Raw genomic sequence first — 22769 nt, 5'->3', positions numbered from 1 at the left:
ACTGATTTTTTTGTTTATGCTTAAACCAACTAAATAAACAAACTCTCTTTGTTTTCATGACTGAATAAACAAACTGACCATAAAGGACAACTCAATTTCATACTGTTTTACTTTGTTTATATGTGGCGGACCCTGCCACCTTTCTATCTTCAAACAGTGTTCTGGGGACCTTATTTTCCTCTGAGAACAGCTTGTTTATTCAGTTAGGGGAAACAATAAATACAACTGAGTTTGTATTATTACCTCTTTAATATTGTAAATATAAAAATTCTGAGCTTCAATTTCTTCTTCAAAACTACATAGTGCCCCTTTAAGGAAAAAATAACGCGTGTGAGAAAAACTAATAGTCTGAGAGACAACAATCTTGGCCTATTGGCCTATTTTGTGAATGAGACAGAGGGTGTCTGCAATGTGAATGAAGACTTTGTGTCTATATTTATTAGGTTTTCCCTGTCCACTCATTACAGTGTGGGGAGACTGTTTGTAAACTCAAAATGACCACACACAGCATAAAAACAAACACATGTACCTTTCAAGATCCATTTATTTGAGTTGATACAGTACTACAGAGGCATTGTGTTGAGTAGAAATACACCCCGATGGATGAATTAAGACATTTTACAGGAATTCAGGAACTGCTATTGATTTTTGTCACTTTTAAAAAAACACACACTTGGCCACTGCATTCACAATGAGATGATACCACTCTATTTGTAACAAACGAGTTATATTTTTGTGTGCGGTCCGTCTGAATACAACACACACAGTCCGAAGCAGGCCGAAGCATGAACAGGGAGTATTTTGACAACAAATTAAATGGCTTGATCACCAATAAATACACGTATAAAAACACATTGATAGTAATTTTCATTATCAAAAAAAAAAAAAAAAAAAAAAATTTCATAAAAGATACCAAAGGCACACAACTTAATCCACCTTGGCAGTCCAGGATCACCAACAGACAAAAAAAATCAAATAAAACCAAAACTGTGGCGATAGCCAACAATAGTATTGAGCCATAACGAAAAATAATACTTAAATAACATAATAATACTAATTTATTATTATTGTCATAACAATATCCAGTCAAGTTTTCCTATGATTAGACTTTCTGCTAACTAACAGATATGCACCACTTATTCCAGTTTGGCAGCGTTAAAGTTTCATCATCAGATTCTTTCCATTGCTTTATTTCCTTTTTCTCCTGGTGTTGTTCCAGCAGTGTGGAGCTCCCCTGCTTTGGTAGAGGTGGAAATGCAATTCTCATAGAGTCAGCTGTTGATACATTAGTAGATTCTCTTGCATTTTGCCCTGTTTCAATTCATTTGTAAGAGTTGGTTTTGCCATTTGGAGGTTGTTTTTGGCTTTGTATCAAAACAGGGGAAAGCTGACACTACACCAATTTCAGATCAAATGTGTCTGTTTCTGGAGAGAAATTCTAATACTTCAAGGAAGGAAGTATTTTCTGCCATAACATAAAGCAATATAAAGTTTCTTATATTTTGGAAAATCAAAAACAGAGGCATAATAAAACAAAATACTAACATAGTATAATTTTCTCACTGTAAATCCAGTTGACAATAAAATGCAATACAAAAGGCAATAAAATGCAATATAATACGCAACGGGTCTTTCATTTGAATCCATACCCAGGACCTTTCCTTCACACGAGAGGAAAACATTCAACATGTGATCTATTTCCTCTGGGTCATCTACTGCATGGTTTTCCATCCACATCATTTGATATTTTGGATGATGTCAGTCACCGTTCTTCCACTTTTCTGCTGCTGTTCAACACACTTTCAAAGGCCATAGAGAAACACACAGGACACACTCTGACCGACCCTCCAGACAAGCTGTATCAACAGCCTCCAGCATCTCAAATAAAAACTCAAAAAGAAAAAGAAAACAAAACATGAGGCAAAGCCAATGTTGGGATGATTTCATTCACCGATGGGGATTCCCTAAATCCAAAAGACTCTTATTAGTCCCTGACCTATCCATTCCCCTGAATCATGTCAAAGCTTCATCACATCTTTGGTATTCAACAAAAACTTTCCATCTACTCTTTCTACTCACTTTCTTTACTTTCACTAATCTACATTACAATTCCTTCAAAAAAACTAACTCCTTGACCTTTCCAGCAGGAAAGTCCTCTCTAATCTCAGCTTCTTTTCATGCATCAACTCTTTCACACTCTTTTCTTCTCCCTCTAGCTATAAATCTCGACACGCTGCCTCTCTCTTACTGTCAAATGAAAACAATAGCTGGCTAATTGTGCTTCGTTGACATAATGGACTAGTATACACAGCTGGAGGGCTGAGCACGGACCGCAGCTCCCACCTGTGCTGAGTCGGGCTGGGGCTGAGATAGAGATCTCCAGCACCAACACGTCTCAAGCCTTTGTCTGAGGAATTTGCTGTGTCATCAGCAGGCTAAAACAAACCACCTTACTTGGCTCTTTTGAAGAGCTTTGGGTAAAATATTAACTGGTCTGACAATGGAAACCTTACGCGTCTTTGGCAAAAAACAAAAAAAACAACTGAATCTCTCACTAAACAGCCTGTTTTATCAGGTAGCCTCGAAAATGTGAAAACAACCGAGGTTTAGAGAGCCAGGCACATTCCAGGACTGTGAGATGGTGTCTGCGCCATCTCCCTTCACTAAATGTCCCACTAGGTGAGTCCCTCCAGACCTCGGGTGCTGCCAGCAAATCTGTGCTCACCCAAGCCACCTAAACTGCTGACAAACCAAACTATGGGCTTGAACACTGACAAAGAACACAGAGGAGGGGGGTCTGTGGATCCTGGCATATCTGTGTGTGATTCTACTTGTGGAAGGAACGGGAGGGAGCAGACGAGACTGTTTGATCTCGACCGTCTGAGATCAACCTTTGAACCTCAAAACAAGTAAAGCTAGTCAGCTGTGTGCTGAAGGCCCTGGGTTTCTCCACATTCACAAACATTAAAAAAAAGCACAACTGGTGACAGGTTGGCCTGGCTTTTCCCTCCACTTTAAGGAAATGACATACATAATTTTTATTATGAATCAAAAAAGGCACTTCCTACATATTCCCTAGTATCATACACATATATAGGACATACGCTTTTATGAAGGTATATTTGCCTGCGTGTTTTACAAGCGCAGACATTCTTATATATGCTGAGTATATATATGTTTCTCATCACTGAGTAATTATATATGTCAGATCCACACAAAGAGTTGGACACAAGGAGCTTTGAACTCTTCCAGTAACAGCCAGCGCCCACCAGTTACAACTAAAAGCTACGAAAACATTAATAAATAATCAGCAATGTCAGTTATTTTTGGAACAAGACCCTGGTTTGTTTCGTTTTTTAAATTTTTTTTAAAGGAAGTAAAGATCACAAAAGCATGTGCTCTGTGTGAGTTTTAAGGTGCTTTTGTAAACTCAAACTCAAAATGGGTGGTGTACAAGGAGAGCCAACCAGTTTCTGGTTGCTGCGTTTGTGATTCTAACTTGCCTTCTTGCTGAATATGTAAACATGTTGAACACAGCAAAGTCTATGGGCGGGCCGGGAAAGCAGACTGGGTGGCATTCTCTCGTGCCAGCTCCTTCTCTCTCTTGTTCACAAAACCTTAACTAAATTTCCTCCGGCCAGAGAAGTGCACCTAAGTGTGTACATCTGTATGTGTATGTGTGTGTCGACATATCATTTCCATCCAGATTTCATCCCCATTTGGAAAACCACAACTTCCCAAAAGGTGTATCCCAGTAACACACTGGTCGTTAAAGCCACCCATAGACATCTGTACACACACACATACGCACACACACAAACACACACACAGTCATGTTCAATTCCATCAGCTTCTTCTCTCTCTGCCACCCATCTGTTAGGTGAGGTTGCTGCTGATGTCCAGGGCTTGCTGGTACACCTGAGTCATGTCCTCCAGGTCCCCCAGCAAGGAGAAGCTGCCATTGTCCCCCGGGGAGCCTTTCGTTTTGGGGCCACGGCTGAACTTGGGTCCCTGGTGAGGCGGGGCAGCCTGGAAGCCCTTGAAGTTGGCGAGCTGCAGCAGGTTTTCAGCCGAGACGCAGGCCCTGATGTTCGGGCGGAGGTGGGGGGTTGAGGGATGCCACTCAGCCCCACTGAGGGAGGTGGGTGACAGGGACAGGACCGAGCTGTCCTCCCCGACTATGCTGGAGGGCCGACTCTGACTGCGGGACAGACCAGAGTCAGTTGGAGGTGGAGGCTCGCCAAGGACTCCAGCCACCGCTGCCGCTGAAGGAGGCCCGCTGTAGGTGGAGTACTTGCCGTTTCGCTTCAAGATGCCCTTTCTCCCCATCACTCTCTTCGGTGGGGAGGTCGCTAGCAGAGACATACTGGCACCTCCTAAAAGCTCGGAGGACTCGCTGCGCTCTGGTGAGGAGTAGTACCCTGATTCCCGCTGTTGGTTGTTCTTCAAGATGCCTTTCTTGGGCAGAGAGGGCACCATCTTAGCTGGCGAGCCTCCTCCTAGACTCGGCTCCTCCTCCTCCCGATCTGGACTCGAGGCTTCCTGTCCAACTTCGGCTTGTTGAGGCAGCGCCACCTGGCCCAACTCCACCTCTTCCAGACTGGCAGACTGCTGCTCCTCAGTAACCCTGGTCTTCAGGATCCCCTTGGGTCTCTTTAGACCCGGCTTGTCCTCTGCTCCACAGTGGGTCTGTCCCGCCTCCACATTTTCCTTCTTGGACTTTTTGGGCCTCTGGCGCAGCAGCTGGGGCATGGCTGCAGCTTTGGCTCCAGAACCACGTGGCTCAGTGCGGTTCTGCCAGTCGATGAAGCGGGCCAGCATGGGCGAGCCTCCATGATCGCGTTGGGTCTCGCAGTCACACACACTGTTCTTCCAGCCCCAGTTTACCCACCAGTGGTTGGCTATGTCCTCCACTGTGGCCCGGCGCTCAGGGTTCACCATCAGCATCCAGCGGATCAGTCCACGGGCATCTAGCAGGAAACAGAACAGGGACAATCTGTAAACTACCTCGTATGACTCAATAATATAACATACATGCTATAACAGACTACTGGAGGTCGAGGCTGTCTTAATTCATCACTGTGACACTGGCTGTGGTTGATGTGGGTTTTCATGGAACAATAGAATAATTGGTAATAAAATTGTTTCTGACATCCTTCTTTTGTTTTTGATTTTTAGATAAGTTCCATTTATTCAATTTAAAGGCTTTGAAAAACAACCACAGTGCTTTTGTATCCTTACAAAAAGTATTAGCCACTAAATAGTTCAAATGATTATTTCTCCATTGATCATTATAAACCACAGTAATGCATCCCCAGTTAAATTCACACCATATGAATGTCTTTGTCGTTAAATTACATTCAGAACTCAATAAAAGACAAACCTTTTTCAAATTGAATTTTGCATTCCAGTTCCTGCCATAAAACTGAGTATCTGAACAATTAGACTTTAGATAAATAAAACATTTTAAAGTTTGTGGCTCAGCTGATCTTGATCTCGATCTTGAGCACCATACATAACGGATTGGGCAGATTCTTCTAGGCGTACACTGACACATCTCAAGTATTTTTCTGGAGTTTACATAAAGAAGTGAATCCTTTACAATTTATAGACAGAAAGTCAGGGGTCAATGGTTTCACTTTCCGATGAGTGGTGTACCTCTCGGGCTCTATTTGTGGTCCGGCTGAACTAGATTTGCTAAGTATAGTTTATGACATAGTTTTATAAAGGGCACTGGGATCAAGCGTATTAAAACAGTAGAAAAACAAACAGTGTCCTGCAGTACCTGAAGACTGAGTGGGTTCTTTGTACTCGCCGTTGCTAATCTGGCGAATGAGGTTCCTGTGGTCTCCTCCATCGAATGGCATGGTCCCGTAGACCAGGGTATACAGCAGCACCCCCAGAGCCCAGCTGTCCACCTGGTGACGACAAAGAAAAATGGTCACAAAACAGCTCATTCAGCCATTAAATGAGACATTTGATAGGCGTAAATACAACAAAAAGTTGAGGTGTGTTTGATCTGGTGTTATGTAATGGAAATGCAGCCGTCCTGTTCCAGTCCTGTTTTGATTAGTGATTCATGCCATTAAAATAAAAGCTGTGTAATGAGCCCAGCTCTGCTCAACATCAGTACAGACCTTTGAGTTCTGCTCTTGAGTTTACTAAAAAGCACCGCAATCACTTTTTTCACACAAGGACATCTCTGTTAGAGAGCTTGTGACACTGCAGCGCTTCTCCAGTGCGTCTCCAATAGAAGTAATGACAAATGCCAGTAATCTGGTGGGAAATGGCCTGTTTCCACACAGATAAATCCTCTCTTTCACCCCCTTCTCTCTCCTGCTCTGTCAGGCAGAAGCAAGCACTTTCTGACCACCAACCTAATGCAATGTGGCTTTCTAAGGAAGCGGTTACATAAGACTTTGTGTCTGGGGCATGAGGAGGTGCAGAGCCACGTGGGAAGTGGTGGGAATGGAAGAGGGTAATGAGTCCGGCAGAGATGGCAGAGTGATATCCTGGCTCCTGACGACTCGCTGGAGACACACGGATGACCTGTCTCAGTGTGTGTTTGTGAGACAAAGAGTCAAATGTGATGTGTGTGGACTGTGGTTAAGGGAGGATGAGATGTCCTGAGGAATGTGCTTCAGATGGCGGTATGCTGAAGCTTTGAGACATAGTCTAGGAAGAGGAAATCAGATAGGGCCAGTTAGGGAGCTGGTGTACTTCCTCTAAGAATCTGGACCCACATCAAGAATGTTTCACTCTCCTGTTGCCATTGGTCCATTCCCAAGGGCGAGACAGGGCACGCACTATTGTTGTGTTCTATTTTCGTTGCCTGTGTTTGCTGTAATTTGTGGCCTCACCCCAACCGAGGTTCTGTAATTTCGATTGCAATCGGACTGCTGTAGTTTTTAGCACTCTGGAGTAAATTATAGTGAATTACGCTAAATTGAACGGTTGAAGTTGAATATCTAAAAATGCGAGTTTTTTCCTCCCGCTGTTGCTTTGTTTTGTGTAACTTATGCAATTTTAAAGACAACGCCCTTCACAATGACTCTGGAATTGCCAGATATGCGGCTTCGGGGAGACATTTTCACTCTTTGTTTCACCAAAACTATTCGACTTTGACCGTAAGCGTCTTTTTGAGGTTTTGGAGCTCATTCCGATCCCATTAAGATGATGAGAAAGTGAGCGAAAACTATCCTCCAGTTCCTCACTTCAAAGGGACCAAGGCACTGTAGGAAGGGGAGGGATGCAGACGGTATCTGTGGACCTACTGGGGAGCTGCAAGTGAGACCTCCCTTTGACTGGAGACTAATAGTAATCCCATCAAAGAGACAAAAAATAAAGCCTATCCACCTCTTTGTGTATGGCCTATGTGATGATGATAATCATTGGTGAGATAATAATGATTAAAAGAACTTCACACCACATTTAACAGCCAAGGAGGACAATAATGATGATGATGGAAGCATAAAAAGGAAATCATGTCCTGAATATTAAGTTCACACACAAACAGCTGTGGTTTTGGTCATTGTCATGTTCTGGTTCACTGGGTCTCACCTCTGGGCCACGGTACGGTCTCCCATTGACGATCTCTGGTGAAGCGTAGAGCGGGCTGCCGCAGAAGGTTTGCAAAAGCTTGTCCTTATGGTAGAGGTTGGACAGCCCGAAGTCAGCAATCTGTGGAAACAAGGGTGAAAATGTCAACAAAAGAGGGGAAAAATGCTCTGGGATTTCCTAGAGCCGAAAGTGACGTCTTCAAATGATTTCTTTTGTCCAACCAACAGTCCAAAACCAATATTTACTAACATAAATGACAAAGAAAGAAAGAAAGAAAAAAGAAAGAAAAGCTGGAACAAGCAGTATTCAACATTTCGCTTGAAAAATGACTGAAAAGATTAATGGATTATCAAACTACGGTTAGGGTTAGTGACTAATTGATTGATCAAACTATTTGTTGCAGCTCTGCATTAATCAAAAAGATCATTTGAATTAACTTGTCATAGTCCTGCAGCACAAATCAAGGAGCAAACTTACCTTAATATTACAGTTTTCATCCAGTAGCACATTTTCCAGTTTCAGATCCCTGTGCACCACTCCATTCTGAAAGACAATCAGAAAAAAACAAAGTAATGATTGGTTCATCTATCTATGCGTTATTCATGAGAGATCTATCCAAGTAATAATCAGTCCATTGTATTAAGAGATGATTTACTCCGACAAAGCTAGCTCTCGGCTCTCGGGGGAAATCAATGCAGCCTGTTGGTCTAGTACTCTTTAATTGGTCTTGTCCCCTCTGGGGTCTTTATGCTGACATCTGCTGCGTTTTTCCTTTTCAAACCGACTCACATGTGTCAAATAAACATGAGCCTGTAATTACCAGCTTGTATGAATGATGTTCTCACAACATCTCAGGATTAAAAAACAACTTTGCTGTTAATGCTTGAGTTTTTAAAAAAAACAACCTGGAATTAACATGTGGTATGCAGACAGACAGAACCCAGCCTAGATGTGGAGGAGTGACTTCACCCATCAACCCCCCACCTAGAGGGTTGCGTTCTCCATTGCATCGCTCATTGGTTACTGCTTGGCAGGAAGCTCATGTTCGCATGACCCTGATTGGTGGATACAAGGAAGAAATGTTTGCTTGCTTGTTGTGTCAATGACTCACACCACCCCACCCGGCGGGAGGTTGTGCTTGGTAGTGATGATTCATCATTCATGGCTGTCTGGGACTATCCTATCCGAGGCATCATGACATCATCTCTATCTCCAGCTGGGATGAGCATGACAAGAGGGGAGCCCATCCAAACAAGTACTGGGACCTTGGGGGTTTTGAAGGGAGTTAGTGAGGTGTGGAACATGGGTTGAAGTGGGTGTGGTCGGGGCTGAATCTCTGGGGAAAAGCTCCGGGGGTATCTCGGGACATCCATCAGCGTGTCAACAGATGAGGACAGAATTAATGCAGAGCCTGTTTGGTGCGCTGTAATCGGAGCGTAAGCTTGAATTAAACTGGCCTGTGTTTCATCTTCACTCAGAAACAGATGACTCCCTGAAACCAGCACGCCAAGAAAAGCATACTGTGTAGGGCCTGCAGATTAACTGGCTAGAAGGCTGACTTTGGAGGTGCATGGTTAATGTTACAAAGAGCATGCTTCGGCTTGGAAAACAAAATCTGGGTGTGGGTGTGTGAGAGAGACAAAGAGGGATTTAAGGTGACCAAAAAAATGAATGCGCATCAATATGGTACGGGTTTTCTCACCTTATGGCAGTGGTGCACGGCGGAGACTATCTGTCTGAAGAAGTGTCGCGTCTCGCGCTCGCTCAGGCGCCGGCGCTCGCTGATGTAGTCATACAGCTCGCCCTTGCTGGCGTACTCCATCACAATCACGATCTTGTCCTTGTTCTCAAACACTGAAAAACGATAAGAAAACAATTGGAGTCCATTAATATCATTTTTCAGGAAAACATGACAGCAAGAGAGACGGGAGGACACCTTATAAGGTCAATCCAGGTTCATTCTGTCATGTTAAAATCACAAATGGACACTGTTATGCAAAAAAACGAGCAAAACAGTCCACCCCCCCTTCAGTTTTGGAGCAGGAGTCAAAATTCCAGAGGAGCATATTACATCTCTACACTTCTCGCAGGGTTACATCACCCAAACCCCACCTTATGTGTCTGGCTCCTATACAACATTGCAGGGAGGGGCTGTTAACTCAATCAAGCCCACTCCTCAGAGACCAGAGCGAGGGGAGCACAGCGAAAACAGAGAGAAAGCAGGAACCAAGTCAAGGAGAGTTAGCTTCACAGAAAAAGAGGGCACAACGTAGTGTCAAGCGATGCCCTTGACACGTCACGCTTAAACTTCACATCACGTCGACACATTTCACAACACACTCCCACATTCTTAACCACCACACCAGAGTCCATCTGATTGGAAAAATATTGCATGAATTGCATTGTACAACAGTTTGTTATGGCAACAGGGTGCAACTTCCTCTTCTCACAGCCTACTTGGGCTCTTAATAATGCATTACTTATTAGTAATTCATGACTCAACACGGGTAAGAGCATCCCATTTTTATTCTAAGATAATTGTTAAAACTCAACTGTCCGTCGTGTTTTTCTGTGTGTGAATAAAAATGGAAGTCACAATATCATGTTGTCTGTATCTTTTTCTGTAAAGGCTCTGCCCCCTTTCCTCCTCTCCTTATTATTATTATTATAATGTAAATATTTCTAATAACCTGCAATCTCATCTCTGCTTTTTAATTGTTTTCCAATTATTTCACCTGTCATGTTATTATCAGGGTCATGTGATTATCTCCCATTGCCTATTGCTGCTAAACAGGTGAGACCACGCCCATGTTGTTTGTCTTCAAAGCCCTGATAAAGACCTACGGTGGTCAAAACATGTTGCTTTTTTAACAATTTAACCACTACAAGACTTTAATAATCCCTTCCATGTTTGTAGGATTTCCTTATATTTGAAGTGCCTGGATTGCCTTCTTGTTTTAAGTGAAAATGGTGACCTATAACACATCTGGTGACTGGAGAAAGTAATGTTATTGCAGTTGTATTACCATCCAACTGCAGTCACCAAACATATCATTCTGTGTCAGTATTCAGCCTCCTGGTGTATAATTTCAACTTGGCATCTTACATCTCTCCCAGCGCCTTGGCATGAAGGGAATGAAAATGGTTATGGCAGAGAGAGAAGGAGGACAGAGGGAATACTGAGGAGATGACAACAACACAGTCAGCCATGTTGCTCCGTATTGTGTGGGTGGATTTTCCCACACAGCAGGGTCACCGGGGGTGAGGGCCTCTGCTTTCTGCACCCTTGAGTGAGCACCTTCATAGTTTGTCACACTACTTTCCTCACCCTCCTCCCAGGGTCCTTTTAAAGATATAATCCTCTACAAAAACACACAGTCGTTGAGTGATGGTAATGCTCCCTGATTGTGACTGTCCGTCTGCTCTTGAAGTAACAGACGGGGATGTAAGCCAAGCACCCGCGTGGGCAGAGCAGATCCAGCCCTCTGATTGGTGGACAGAGTTGTGACCTGGGGTGACTTTCACAGTGATCCGTCCAGGGTTGTGCTTGGAGAGCCAATTCTCAGCTTGCACTCCCTTTTACCTTTGACCCCTGGTGGTGAAGTAATTACCTGGCTTACATAACTCGGGTTTGTTACAGCCCGTTGGGTACGCCAGCCACCACTACAGCCTCGCTGTCACTCATTGGGCTTTTGTTCACAGGTCAAGCCCTCACATCTGACTAATTAGCACCTATTGTCCAAATGCCTGCACTGATGATGGACCACTGTTGCAAGCTTGCGTAGTTGGCAGGAAGAAGAGAAATGTTACAAAATGTGATATAGAACAATGGAGCTGCAACTAGTCCATTAAAAGAAAATTAAAGGTGCACTATGCAGTTTTGGAAGCAAAATTCAAACTCAATCATAATATTTAAGATATAAATAAGGTAATAATACAAACAAAAACAAATTATTTTCCCCATAACTGAATAAATAAGTCCTCAAGGGAGAAAAAGTTCACCAGAACACTGTTTGAAGTCACAAAGGTAGATATTAGTCATTAAAACTGTATAAAATTGTGTTGTCCTTTGAAAACTGTTTATTTAGTCATGAAAATTAAAGAATTTCTTTATTAGATTAGATTTATTAGATCTTATGATTAAAATTTCTTCCCCAAAACTACATAGCACACCTTTAATCACAAACTATTTTGATCCTTGAGGATGGTTCCAGCTTCTTAAATGTAGGCAGCACACCTTTCTTTGTCATTTCTGATAATAAATGATGAGTCATTGGACAAAAGATGCAATTTGAAGACACCACTATGGGCTGTGGAAAACTGTGATGAGCATTTTCCAGATTTTTGAAAATGATTGTTAGTTGCAGCCCTCCAGAGGAGTGGTGAAATACTGTTAGTAACTATTCTATTGACTATATTACTGAATTACAATGCGCTATTACTATGCTATTGATAGACAATAGTTTGGTTTGGTTTAGATGTTTTAATACTGCCTTACTGTCTGCCTTTACTGATGCCACAACAACTTCTTTGCTGCTTTCTTGCTTCCACAACAAAATATCTCCAGTTTAAAGAAATATCTAGGCTTATGTCACTTTTTAAGAATGCAGGATAATGAATGCCATAATAATTATGGCTCACAGCAGGGTTTATGGTTTTATGTCTGTTCTAAAGTTAGATCGCCTTCTTATTTCCCTTTTTGCTCATAAAGAAATAGTTTGATAATCTGGGTAATATACTTGCTTTCTACGCACACTATATCTGTACAGTGCGGTGCTGGTTGTAGTGTCATATTCATTGCACACACACACAAGAGCGGTGTCTATCTTCTCATCTAACTTTTCAAAGAAGGTATTCAAGAATGTCAAACCATGCCTTCACTACACTGGTTGCTACATAGAATACACATACATGCTGCTAACATTTAAGTCAGTTTTTGCATTTACAGCATTCTTCGGGGTTAACTGTTTGTTTAAAAAGGGGGGCACTGGGGTACTTAGTTATGCCTGAGGAGCGGAGAGCAAAATCCCCGCACAGCATGCTGATGGATGCAGAATGTGAGGGAGTGGTACAAATCCATCTTCACACACGCATCTGGTTCAGCTTTGCTTCACACAAGGCAGTTAGCAGGGGCTGTTGAAGAGGGTGTTGCCGGATACACAAATCTTGGGGCCTCCTATATGTCTCTAAAGCGAGGCTGGGTGGAGGCCAGGCCACAACAGTAAACGCTGGGTTTGAGGAGAGCGAGAGCGAGAGCAACGAGTCTGGCGGAGTTCGGTGGTGTTGCGGCGGCACACATTAGAACACCATACGGCCTTCTTGGAGTTTATAAAGTGTGGTGTTCTTTTAATCATTCTCCTGCAAAACACATAAAACTCGGCTGCACTTCAGCCCTCCAGCTGACTGCTGGCACGTTCCCATGACAAATAGTGATGTTTGTCACATATTGTTGATAACAACCTGCGGACTCTGAGGCCGACGGACCAGTCTGGGCAGTGGCACACAACCGGCTGCTATTGTGCCAGGGCAGCTATCCTGAAAAGGTCATAGAAACTGTTGCTTTGTTGACACAGGCATAAAAATAGTCACGAGCCACAAATCATATGAAACCGACTCACACTGCAGCGCCTTGTGACTTTAATTGCCTGCACATAGGCCCAGACGACATTATAAGGGATGATTAATTGCGAGCAATATGTTGAAAGAATTCAATGGGAATTGTTCAACCTTTAGACTTACCATTAATTCTAATCTATGTTTTCTTTCAGTGAGGTTGAGGTCATTCAAAAGGATTCATATGAAAAAAGGAGGTCCCAAAGAGTAAATAAGTGAGCCATTTAAGCCTGACTTGAAGGCTTTGATATTTAGAGAGTTGCTTCCTGGGGTAGATATATGTTGACGTTGCTCCAGGGAAGGCTTAAGGCCTTTCCTCCCTCTGCATAGCACTGGACCAGAGTCAGACAGGGTGCAGGCCCGGGTGACTGGGGTCAATCCAGTGTCTCCCTAGCTAAACACACAAAACCATGCACACAGGCTCATATGCAAAGACACACACACGCACAAGTACAGTCTGGGTCCCAGCTGCAGTTGTCTCTAAGCATCAGCAGATGTCTGGCCCTGAGATCAAGACCAGAGAAGACAAGAGATGAGACCTCTTAGATGTGGGAGAGGCAATCCCTTAGAATACCACCGCTCTTACACACACAAACTTTCAACACATACACATGTGCGCACACACACACGCATTCAGAGAGGTCCAGATGCACACCGTCAAAGCCATCCAAACTTTTACTGGCCCAGGCAGCCAGACGGAGCAGAGAAGATGAATAACATCCCAGAGCTGTAGTCCAGGTCTTATTATGACATCTGCATGTCATAACACGACAATCCTGCAGCTCTGCCACAAGTGCTGAATGAGCTGAGGGAGGGGTGAATTTTGGACATGTGTGTTTTTGTTTATGTGTGCTCAAGTCAAACGAGCGTGTATCACTCTCACCTTCATATATAGAAATGATGTGTGGGTGGCGGAGGGATGACATGATCTCAATCTCTCTGCGGATGTGAACCATGTCCTGCTCATCCTTGATCTTCTCCTTCCGAATTGACTTGATAGCCACCTGGAAGCAGAGGACAGAAGACGCCTTGATCAGATGACATATAGGAACATAAAATATAAGATTTTTAAAGTAACTGAAGCCTTGAAAGTAATTGAAACACATTTTCCCCAACTTAAACTAAAGGCATAGAAATGTTGATATAACTTGGAAAGGGACTTGACCAAAGAAGACTAAAGGACGAGACATTTAAGTCACATTCTTTATCTTATCAGTGAACTTTAAAGAGGACATGTCTCTGTACTGTACACCATGTGACGTCTGCCTGTCTGAAAAACATGTGAGCCAACTCAGTCTGTATTGCTACATATCTTTCCCTTATGAACTCTGTGTACTTCATCAACCTCATTTACCTCTCCTCTCAGGAGCTCTATAGGGCCTCTATATCACCCTTTGAGCTCATCATCACCAGGCCTTTTTTTCGACATGACAGCCAGATGACTCAAGGAGGTGGAGGTGGTGTCATCTCTGTCTCACACTGTGTAATTTACTCCACCTCTTTTCTGTATGAACTAAAATGACGGGGCTCTCTTTGTGCTCTCTTTGAGGAAAACAACCTGACACGTGGTGCCATAATGGAGGCTTGCTTTGACTCCTTCAGGGCCTGGGCCTACATTTAACCAGGTATTAGTCAGTGTTTGGGCTGGGTTTCTTATCTGCGCCCCCAGCCCGTCTCTAGCAGAGAGATCAGAAGTCAGATTCACATGTGGAAACAGGGGGTTTCCATGGCAACTGTCTGGAAGCAGCTGCTGTTAAAAAACACAGATTTTATAGCTAGTACACAGCGCTGCTATCATGCTTATAATGACAATGTTCATGGTTGCAGGTTTATATTTATCATCTTAGTTTAGCGTCTTGCATGCAGCTGTGGCTGATGGGAATGTCATAAGATTTGCAGATGTTTAGCCATAAAAGTAATAAAAAGTGTTACATGTTGGTCTGATGATTGCACCAGAGGAAAAGTTCAAAGTTTCTGCAGTTCATCTAGTTGGGGCGATGAATATCTGTACTACATTTCCAATCCATTGAATAGTTGTGGAGATATTTCTCTCAAAACCACAAATGTGAACCACATGGTGGTGGCTAGGAATAACCGAAGTCAGTAGGCTTCATCCCTTTGGACACTGAATGAGTCGGAGATTTTATCTCAAGTGGGCTGCGACTAAATTATTTTAATTATCATTTACTCTGCCAATTATTTTCACGATTAATTGATTAATCATTTAGTCAAAAATTGTGAAAAATGCTTATCACAGTTTCCCAGAGTTAAAAGTGATGTCTTTTAAATAGCTTTTGTTGTCAAACCAACCGAGACTAATTCATAAATTATTATCAAAAATGTCAAAGAAAACCAGCAAATCCTCAGAATTAAGATGCTGGAACCAGGAAATGTTTAACATTTTTGCTTGAGCAATGACTGAAACGATTAATCGGTTGTTAAAACACTTAGCGATTCATTTTCTTTCTATCCAGGAATCGATTAATCGTTGCAATAGTTGTTGGAAGTAGTCCTGAAAGAGAGGTGTGCAAGGTGTTAAATATTCATAGTGCCTGAAGGAAGGGCAGGGAGGCACAGAGGTCAGTGTGCTCCTCCATAAATCAGATGTCAGCATTCACCTTCACAGCCCTGTTTCCTTCCATGTCAAAAACTCCTTGAGAAGTCATTAAATCACTACCCGCTCTCTTATTTTTAGTCATTCTGATTACCAGCTAATGGCCTACTTTTCACAAAAGCTGGCCTGCTGGGAGTTTTATGGAGGGATCAGTGGAATGGGCAGGAGTCGAGGAAGTGATTCACTCTACTTGCCTTGCCAACGGGCCTGCTGTAGGAGGTTGAACAGTCAACAACTCCACTTGATTTGAAGGATTTTTCACTGTCATGACAATGCCACCGGGGTACGAGTCCGCCGCAACTGGATACATTCAAACCTCTAGCCTTGCACTCCTTAAATGAGAGGTTAGCGGCCTCCTCCAAATAAACCAATCGAGAGTACACAGTCTAGCACATGTCACTATAATTGTAGCCTAAACATTCTGGATTGAGTCCTGGGTTGGCTTTGATCAGGCCGGTATAGAGTCTGTTTGCTCTGAATTCTGTTAGTTTAAACTTTTGTCCTCTCCTTGCTGAGCGGTAGTATTCTGAGGAGCCCGGCTTTATTTCATGCAGCAGAAACCACAGGCAGTAGCGAGTGCCAAGCTAATTACCGTGTACATCAATAAAAATAACCCCAAACCGGAATAGTTCCCTTCCAGAGCGTTGCCTTGATTACATAGAATTTAAAGAAATGATACCATAATAAACAAGATGGGGTGCAGGGGGTCCACATGCTGCGTCTATAATTGGTCAAAGTTGTTTGTGTCTTAACACTGATGTTTTCCCTTACCTCATCAGACTCATCAACATTTTATCACTGATCCCCAAAATGTGAGGAACATTTTTGACTTCAGTGTTCAGAATGCATGAGTCACCTTCCTGGACTTAATGTCAGGAATTCATTAATTAAGGCAACAACTGAGAAAGTACCAACAAAAGCAACACGCACACAGGCAAATAAACTTTCTCCTGCCAGGGTCATAATCAGTCTTTAACGGCCGTGATCTTAATTCCACACTGTATGCTAACTCACTGAATGAGCCAGCTCTCCCAGACTGAGCTTGAGACAAAGCCAGGTATCTCTTGTGTATCTCCTCATGTTCCCCTGCCCTGACCCCGATGTGGATCATTAAACAGGACTGCAGATCAGCCACTTGCCAGCTGGCCTGGCTGGCTGACACAGCTACGCTTGTCCTTAAGTGGATCCCTATTACTGTCACTCACAGTAAACAGGCATCGCACTACTGCCCACGCCGGCCCCTGCCAGGTATGGGGCCAGCCTCGTCTGGACCCCCGCCCCATTAACCCACCCCCCTCCTGCTCATTCGCAACACACAGCTTGTTTGAAGTGAAAGTCCATGTTTTGCTTCACTGGAGCCTGACATCTTCCTGCGTTTTCTCAGGCCATTAAAATAGATGAAGTATTCATCACAAGTTCACCCTTCCCTGCCTTTTCTAAAGATCATGATCATCTGTTGTGGCGAGTGTGTGTGTGTGTGTCTGACTCAGAGTTAGGGGGGGGAGAAAGAGAGAGTGAGTGGGAGGAAGAGGCCCGTCAGTTTTCCAGAGAACTATATTCTCAAACTCAGCCAGGAATCATAATACCTCATCAGCGGCACCACATATAGCAGAGGAATGTCCGTGTTTTCCCCTCTCACGTACCTCTCCAGTGAATCCATTGTTGGGGGATGATGTAATCTGGTGCTTTAAGCTCATATTAATATGACTCTCTAACCCCGTTAACTAAGGCTGTCCCTCTCTTGTTATGGTGGTGGGCTTCCCTGTGTCTCTGTGCTAACTTACCACCCCCTCCTGTCTGTGATGGATCCCCCATACAGGATATTAACCTTCCCCTCCAATCTCATTTCCTGCTGTGGATGGCCTTTCATGTGTCACTGCCCATTTTAGGCTCTGCTGTCACCGCAACCTTTTCACTGTAGTCATTTAGATATCACGCAGTCTGTTTCTCACGAGTACACAAACATGAAACACATCTTCAAGAGGCGTGCACAAACACACAGGCTTTTGCATGTGTCACATATCCTAACTATGGCTCCTATGATCAATTGCACACCATCAATGTGGGGTTTCCACTGAGCCGCCAAGCAGTGCAACATATGGCTTTGCAGATTAAAGCAGACAGTCACTCAGTCCCACTTTCGCTGACACACTGAGTGTGCCCACATCAAATCAATCTTCCTCAAGTGCCTTCAGCTCGTCCCACAAGTGTGCGTACACACAAAACTTCCTCAGTCTTTGCTTTCTCTGCTCTTCTCATTTGGTTCGTGGAACGAAACAGGAAAAAGTACAGGGAGTCAGGATGATTGCATAACAGTCTCACCGCACTGCTGTATCTGCCATATGGACACAAGGGACCACCTTCGGGTCAGAGGTCAAGTACACTCTAGCAACGCAGTGCCAGACACACGTGACCCGTGAGGTGGCCGCCCGGCAGTCATGCTCTCTGTCTGTCTGTTTTCTGCTGGTGCCGAGGCGTTGATTCTCAAAGGATTTCCCTAAGATATACAAACTCCCACAGTGGTGCAAGGAAGTGCTATACTTTACTGACATGCTATTTTAAGTCTGAATGCTGTGCTGAGGACTTTGCAGCAGGTTACAGAGTTTTGACCTACAAAGAATTATTGTATGCTGACAAATGATTCTGTCCAAAAACTATATCAGTAAGGTGAGGCGAGGTAACAGAAACACCTCTCTGTGTAGGATTTATCAGACTGCATTAGTTTTAGCTAGATGTACATAATAAATGGCCTCAGTGTGCAAAGTTTGGCTATAATCATGCACTTTCTTAAACATCTTTAGGCCATTTTAAACATCAGTGCAAGCAGGATTTGTTTTAAAGCATGGCTGGAGAGACACTACAAATGTAAACAAACGTAGACCTCATTCAGTGAAATAAGCCTTCAGTAAATTACCCAACACTAACTACTTGAGCCAGTTATCTTAGGGAAGCAGTATATCAGACTCACTCATGTCCAATGCTAGCGAAAGCAAAAGGCTTCACATTAGAGCTGCTACCATGGTAATAATAAATCGGAAAACATACTGACGAAAGGACAAAGAGCCAAGTGGGACAGGCCAAGAGAGAGTAAGCCCTGCCGGAGGGTTTACGGTCCCCCTATCAAGCATGCATTTGCCAGGAGCTATGAAACCATTGGGGGGGACATTGTTGACCTATACTAAAGTTTCCCCCTGGCATTCGCAGTGCATGGAAAGTTCCTCATGTCCTGCCAGAAGGGGCTCAGGGGTCAAATTTTGCCACATGCACGTGAAATTATTTAGAGAGATGTGCTGGTCTGCACGGTCATGACAGCAGATGGTTGTTTATGATGGCACAGACAGTCAACAACTTTTTTTTTTCTTTTTAGAAAGAAAGAGAAAGTGGTGCAAATGTAAAAACAAAACCGAAAGGGTGTGAAAACTCTTAAACATTACACAAGAATGTGAGTGGGCCCTGGTGTTATCTCTGGGGGGCTGTTAGCTGTTTTCAGAGATGCTTGCTGGGATCACTAAAGTCACATCAGTCAGTCAGTAGCCGGATTTGCACTCCAGCATCCGGTCGTGAGGCCCCGCATAGGACAAGGCGTGTGCAGCCACAGCTCCCTGGCCCCATGGGCCCTTTGGAGGGGGGGGGGATTCCCAGGGGGAAGGACGTGCACGCGCCTGCTAGAGGACCAGTGTTGTTTGTAGCACAGATGTATGCACGTCTAAGAAGCGTTGCACTAAAAAGCACCCTGACAGATGTTTACAGCTGCTCAGTGGCTCACCTCTCTTCCGGAGTGCCGCTCAATGGCCTTCTTGACTTTGCCATAGGTGCCTCTTCCCAGCGTCTCCAGCAGCTCGTAGCGGTGTTTCAGGTTATGCTTGTGGTGGTGTTTCTTCACGCCGGAGTTTCTCCGCCCATCGCTGCTCGCCGGGGTCTCTTCGGGTGAGTTGCCGGCGAGTAGGGATGGCTGTGGAGCTGGAGGTGGAGGGTGGAGGTCGCCCCCCGCCGGTTTGCCCGCAGAGGTTTGGCCCTTCTGGGCCGCGGGACGGGTTGCCCCCCGGTGGGGCGATAAATAAGCAGTTTCCATGTCACTAGGGACGCGTTCAAACAACCTCCCCACTGTTAAATATATCAAACTACCTACCTAAAACAAATCGATAATATAATACTTATAGGTCTAATAATAGTAATAATAAATAAATAAATTACAAGGAATAACGCGTAGCCTACTGGTCATATTATTACATGTGGAAACTAACATTTCCAGATTGTCTTGGTTGATCAATGGGCTTTGATCAAAAAGGACAGAGCTGTCTCCTCCTACCTATTCATGTTATTATCGCTATATAATCAATCTACTACGGATTAAGCACAAAAAGTCTACAAGGACATTATCGCTCTATAATTACCTGATACATCACAGGATTCAAATGTATTTTAGTGCCAATTTTGTGTTTAAAATGTGTGTTCAGATGTAGACAGCCGGCAGCATGCCGAGAGCTGAATACACCTCCGATTTTAAAGATGATGTATTGGCTATAATATATGTGCAAGCACTATCCCAATAAAATAAAAATAAAAAAAAGACTAAAATGAATCGGTGTGATCTCCTCACTACTCCTCAATTGCCTGGCATGATCTATCTGTGCTTAATTCTGGCTCGTTCACCTTCTCAGTCGTCCTAAACGCTGCCAACATCACCGACTCACATCTAAAAGGCGAGAAAGCTGCGACGAAACCGGCGTTTAGGATGAAGATGACCCTCATTTTGTCCACGGCCCAGGTACAGCTCCCCATTCATCTGGACTCTGGTCTGTCGTGCGACTGCATGCTCCGTGCAGTGGTCGACGGCGGTGGAGGTGCGCTGTGATCGGACTCTATCTCAAGCTGAGACGTTTTGGATATTGCCATGGTCGGTTCGCTGCTCCCCTTCTTCTTCTTCTGCTTCTTCGTCTTCTTTCTTCTTCGTGTGCCCTTCTTCTTGTTTCTCCCCTTTCTCTCTCTATCCTCAACGTGAGAGGCTGTGAATAAGGATTGCGAGAGGATCCGAGATCGGAGGCGGAGTTTACGCAGACCTCCTCCTTCCCTGTCCTTTCCTCCTGCCTTCTCTCTTTGTGCTCTCTTCCCCCCGTCTCTCTCATCTCTCGTACAGTGTGACTGCTGCTGATCAGGGGCGTAGCGTGTGCAGGAGGTGCCTCCCTCTATCCCCTCCATCTCTCCATCTCTGTCCTTCTCTCCCTCTCCCTCTCTCTGTCTCCCTCTCCCTCCTCCCTCTCTCTCCCTCTCTCTCTCCCACTTTCTCTCTCTCCCTCTGTCTCTCTCCCCCCCCCTCTCCCATCCAGGTTTCCAGGTTTTAGGACTACTAAACTACACCTCTCTATTCTAAAATGGGTCATTCTGCATAATGACTAGACTAGTTTTGGGGAAGAAATGTAATCAGAAGAGAAAGATCTTCATTGACAAACTAAATAAACAAACTCTTCTTTTTCATGACTGAATAAACTGAATAAACAAACTGACCTTAGATGACAACACAGTTTCATTCTGTTTTGCTTTGTTTATATGTGGCGGACCCTGCCACCTTTCTAGGTTCAAACAGTGTTCTTGGGAATTTTTTTTCCTCTTAGAATAGCCTGTCTATTCAGTTATAGGGGGAAAAAATCTGAGTTTGTATTATTACCTCATTAATATTGTAAATATTAAAATTCTGAGTTTGAATTTCTTCTCAAAAACTACACAGTGTCCCTTTAAATCTGCAGTGCTAAACTTTTGTCTCTCCCTCCTGGCAGTGACAGTAATTAAATGTACAACGTCCACGTGTTTATGACACCAAAGATGTATATTATTTTAGATTAGATTAGATTTGTATTGCCATTTGCACAGGTACAGATCAGTACAGGTATACTGGAATTCTTGTGTGTGTCTCTCAGAGTCAGCTCTTAACAAGATAAAATATTGCACAAGGCCATGAATCATGACAGCCTGTTTGCTATAGCCTAGGCTTACTTTCATGCTTAGATTGCTCCACCTATAACTTTGGCCATCTGATCTTTGCTAGTTGACAAACTGCATCGCTACCAGCATGCCAATGCAGGAGTGTTGCCACAGACTCAAGATTTAAAAACTCCAGTATACTGCAAAATACAGAGATTTATCCTGCGGTGATCAGCTTAATCAGCAACGTGTGAACTTGTCAAAAGATTGATACCGCTTTCATTTATGTACAGTGAAGGTAAAGCTCCAGATGTCAGGTAGTTGGCTTAGTATAAAGGCTGAGCCTGTCTCTGTTGTAAGGTAACAAAATCCATCTACCACCATCTGTAAGGGGCCAGACAAACCAATCCGACACCAAACGACGACAGCTGAGTGTTGGGTTGCCTCATATCTGCCAAAGAGCTGCACTTGACCACAACCTGCCAACTTGCTTGGATGTGCTGCGCTTGCGTGAGAGGAACTCGCTCAACTCTCCATACCGCCAAGTAGTGGTAGTATCCATCATTCACAAAGGGAAACTGAAAGACTCAGTACTGCGGATATACAAGCTGTTGTTATGATAAAGTAGTATTGTCTATTATTTGTATCTGTATCCCATTATCTTCTATCTCTGTTTCTTTCAGTTCACATCTGGATCAAGATGCAGATGAAAAAATTGCGCAACCTTGGAGGAGGTATGCACTAGCTGGATTGTTATAGGCATACTTATAACATACTGATCTTCAGAGAAAAAATTCTGCTCAAACAACAGCTGCTGTGGGATAGTTTAAAGAAAGTTTGCCTGCAGTTTTGTCAGTTTCAATCAAGGAAAAATCAAAGCACTGAGAAACAAAAGTATAAAATATGTCTAAAACATACACTGTGAGACATTTTAGTTATGTAATGTTATACAGTACAATGTTGTGCATTCATTCCAGTAGGATGAATAACAGACGGTAAAAAAAATATTGGCTCTGTTTGCCCTTGCAATGTTCCTACACATCCCCTGTGTTTTATATACATT

General features: G+C 43.7%; 1 protein-coding gene across 1 annotated transcript; it reads right to left on the bottom strand.

Annotated features, from left to right (window-relative positions):
- Positions 1-526: 526 nt before the first annotated feature.
- nuak1b (NUAK family, SNF1-like kinase, 1b) lies at positions 527-20814 on the bottom strand. The gene is made up of 7 exons (XM_073471591.1): positions 19554-20814; positions 14057-14177; positions 9263-9414; positions 8038-8103; positions 7561-7680; positions 5786-5918; positions 527-4970 (listed from the first exon to the last, which is right to left on the bottom strand). Exons 1-7 carry the CDS (start codon positions 19857-19859, stop codon positions 3877-3879), a joined length of 1992 nt encoding a protein of 663 aa, XP_073327692.1. The 5' UTR covers positions 19860-20814; the 3' UTR covers positions 527-3876.
- Between the last annotated feature and the right edge of the window lie 1955 nt (positions 20815-22769).

This window comes from Pagrus major, chromosome 8, assembly GCF_040436345.1.
Source record: "Pagrus major chromosome 8, Pma_NU_1.0".
In the NCBI taxonomy this organism is placed as follows: domain Eukaryota; kingdom Metazoa; phylum Chordata; class Actinopteri; order Spariformes; family Sparidae; genus Pagrus; species Pagrus major.
The sequence above is the reverse complement of the archived record's forward strand: the minus strand, read 5'-3'. Positions and strand labels throughout refer to the sequence as shown.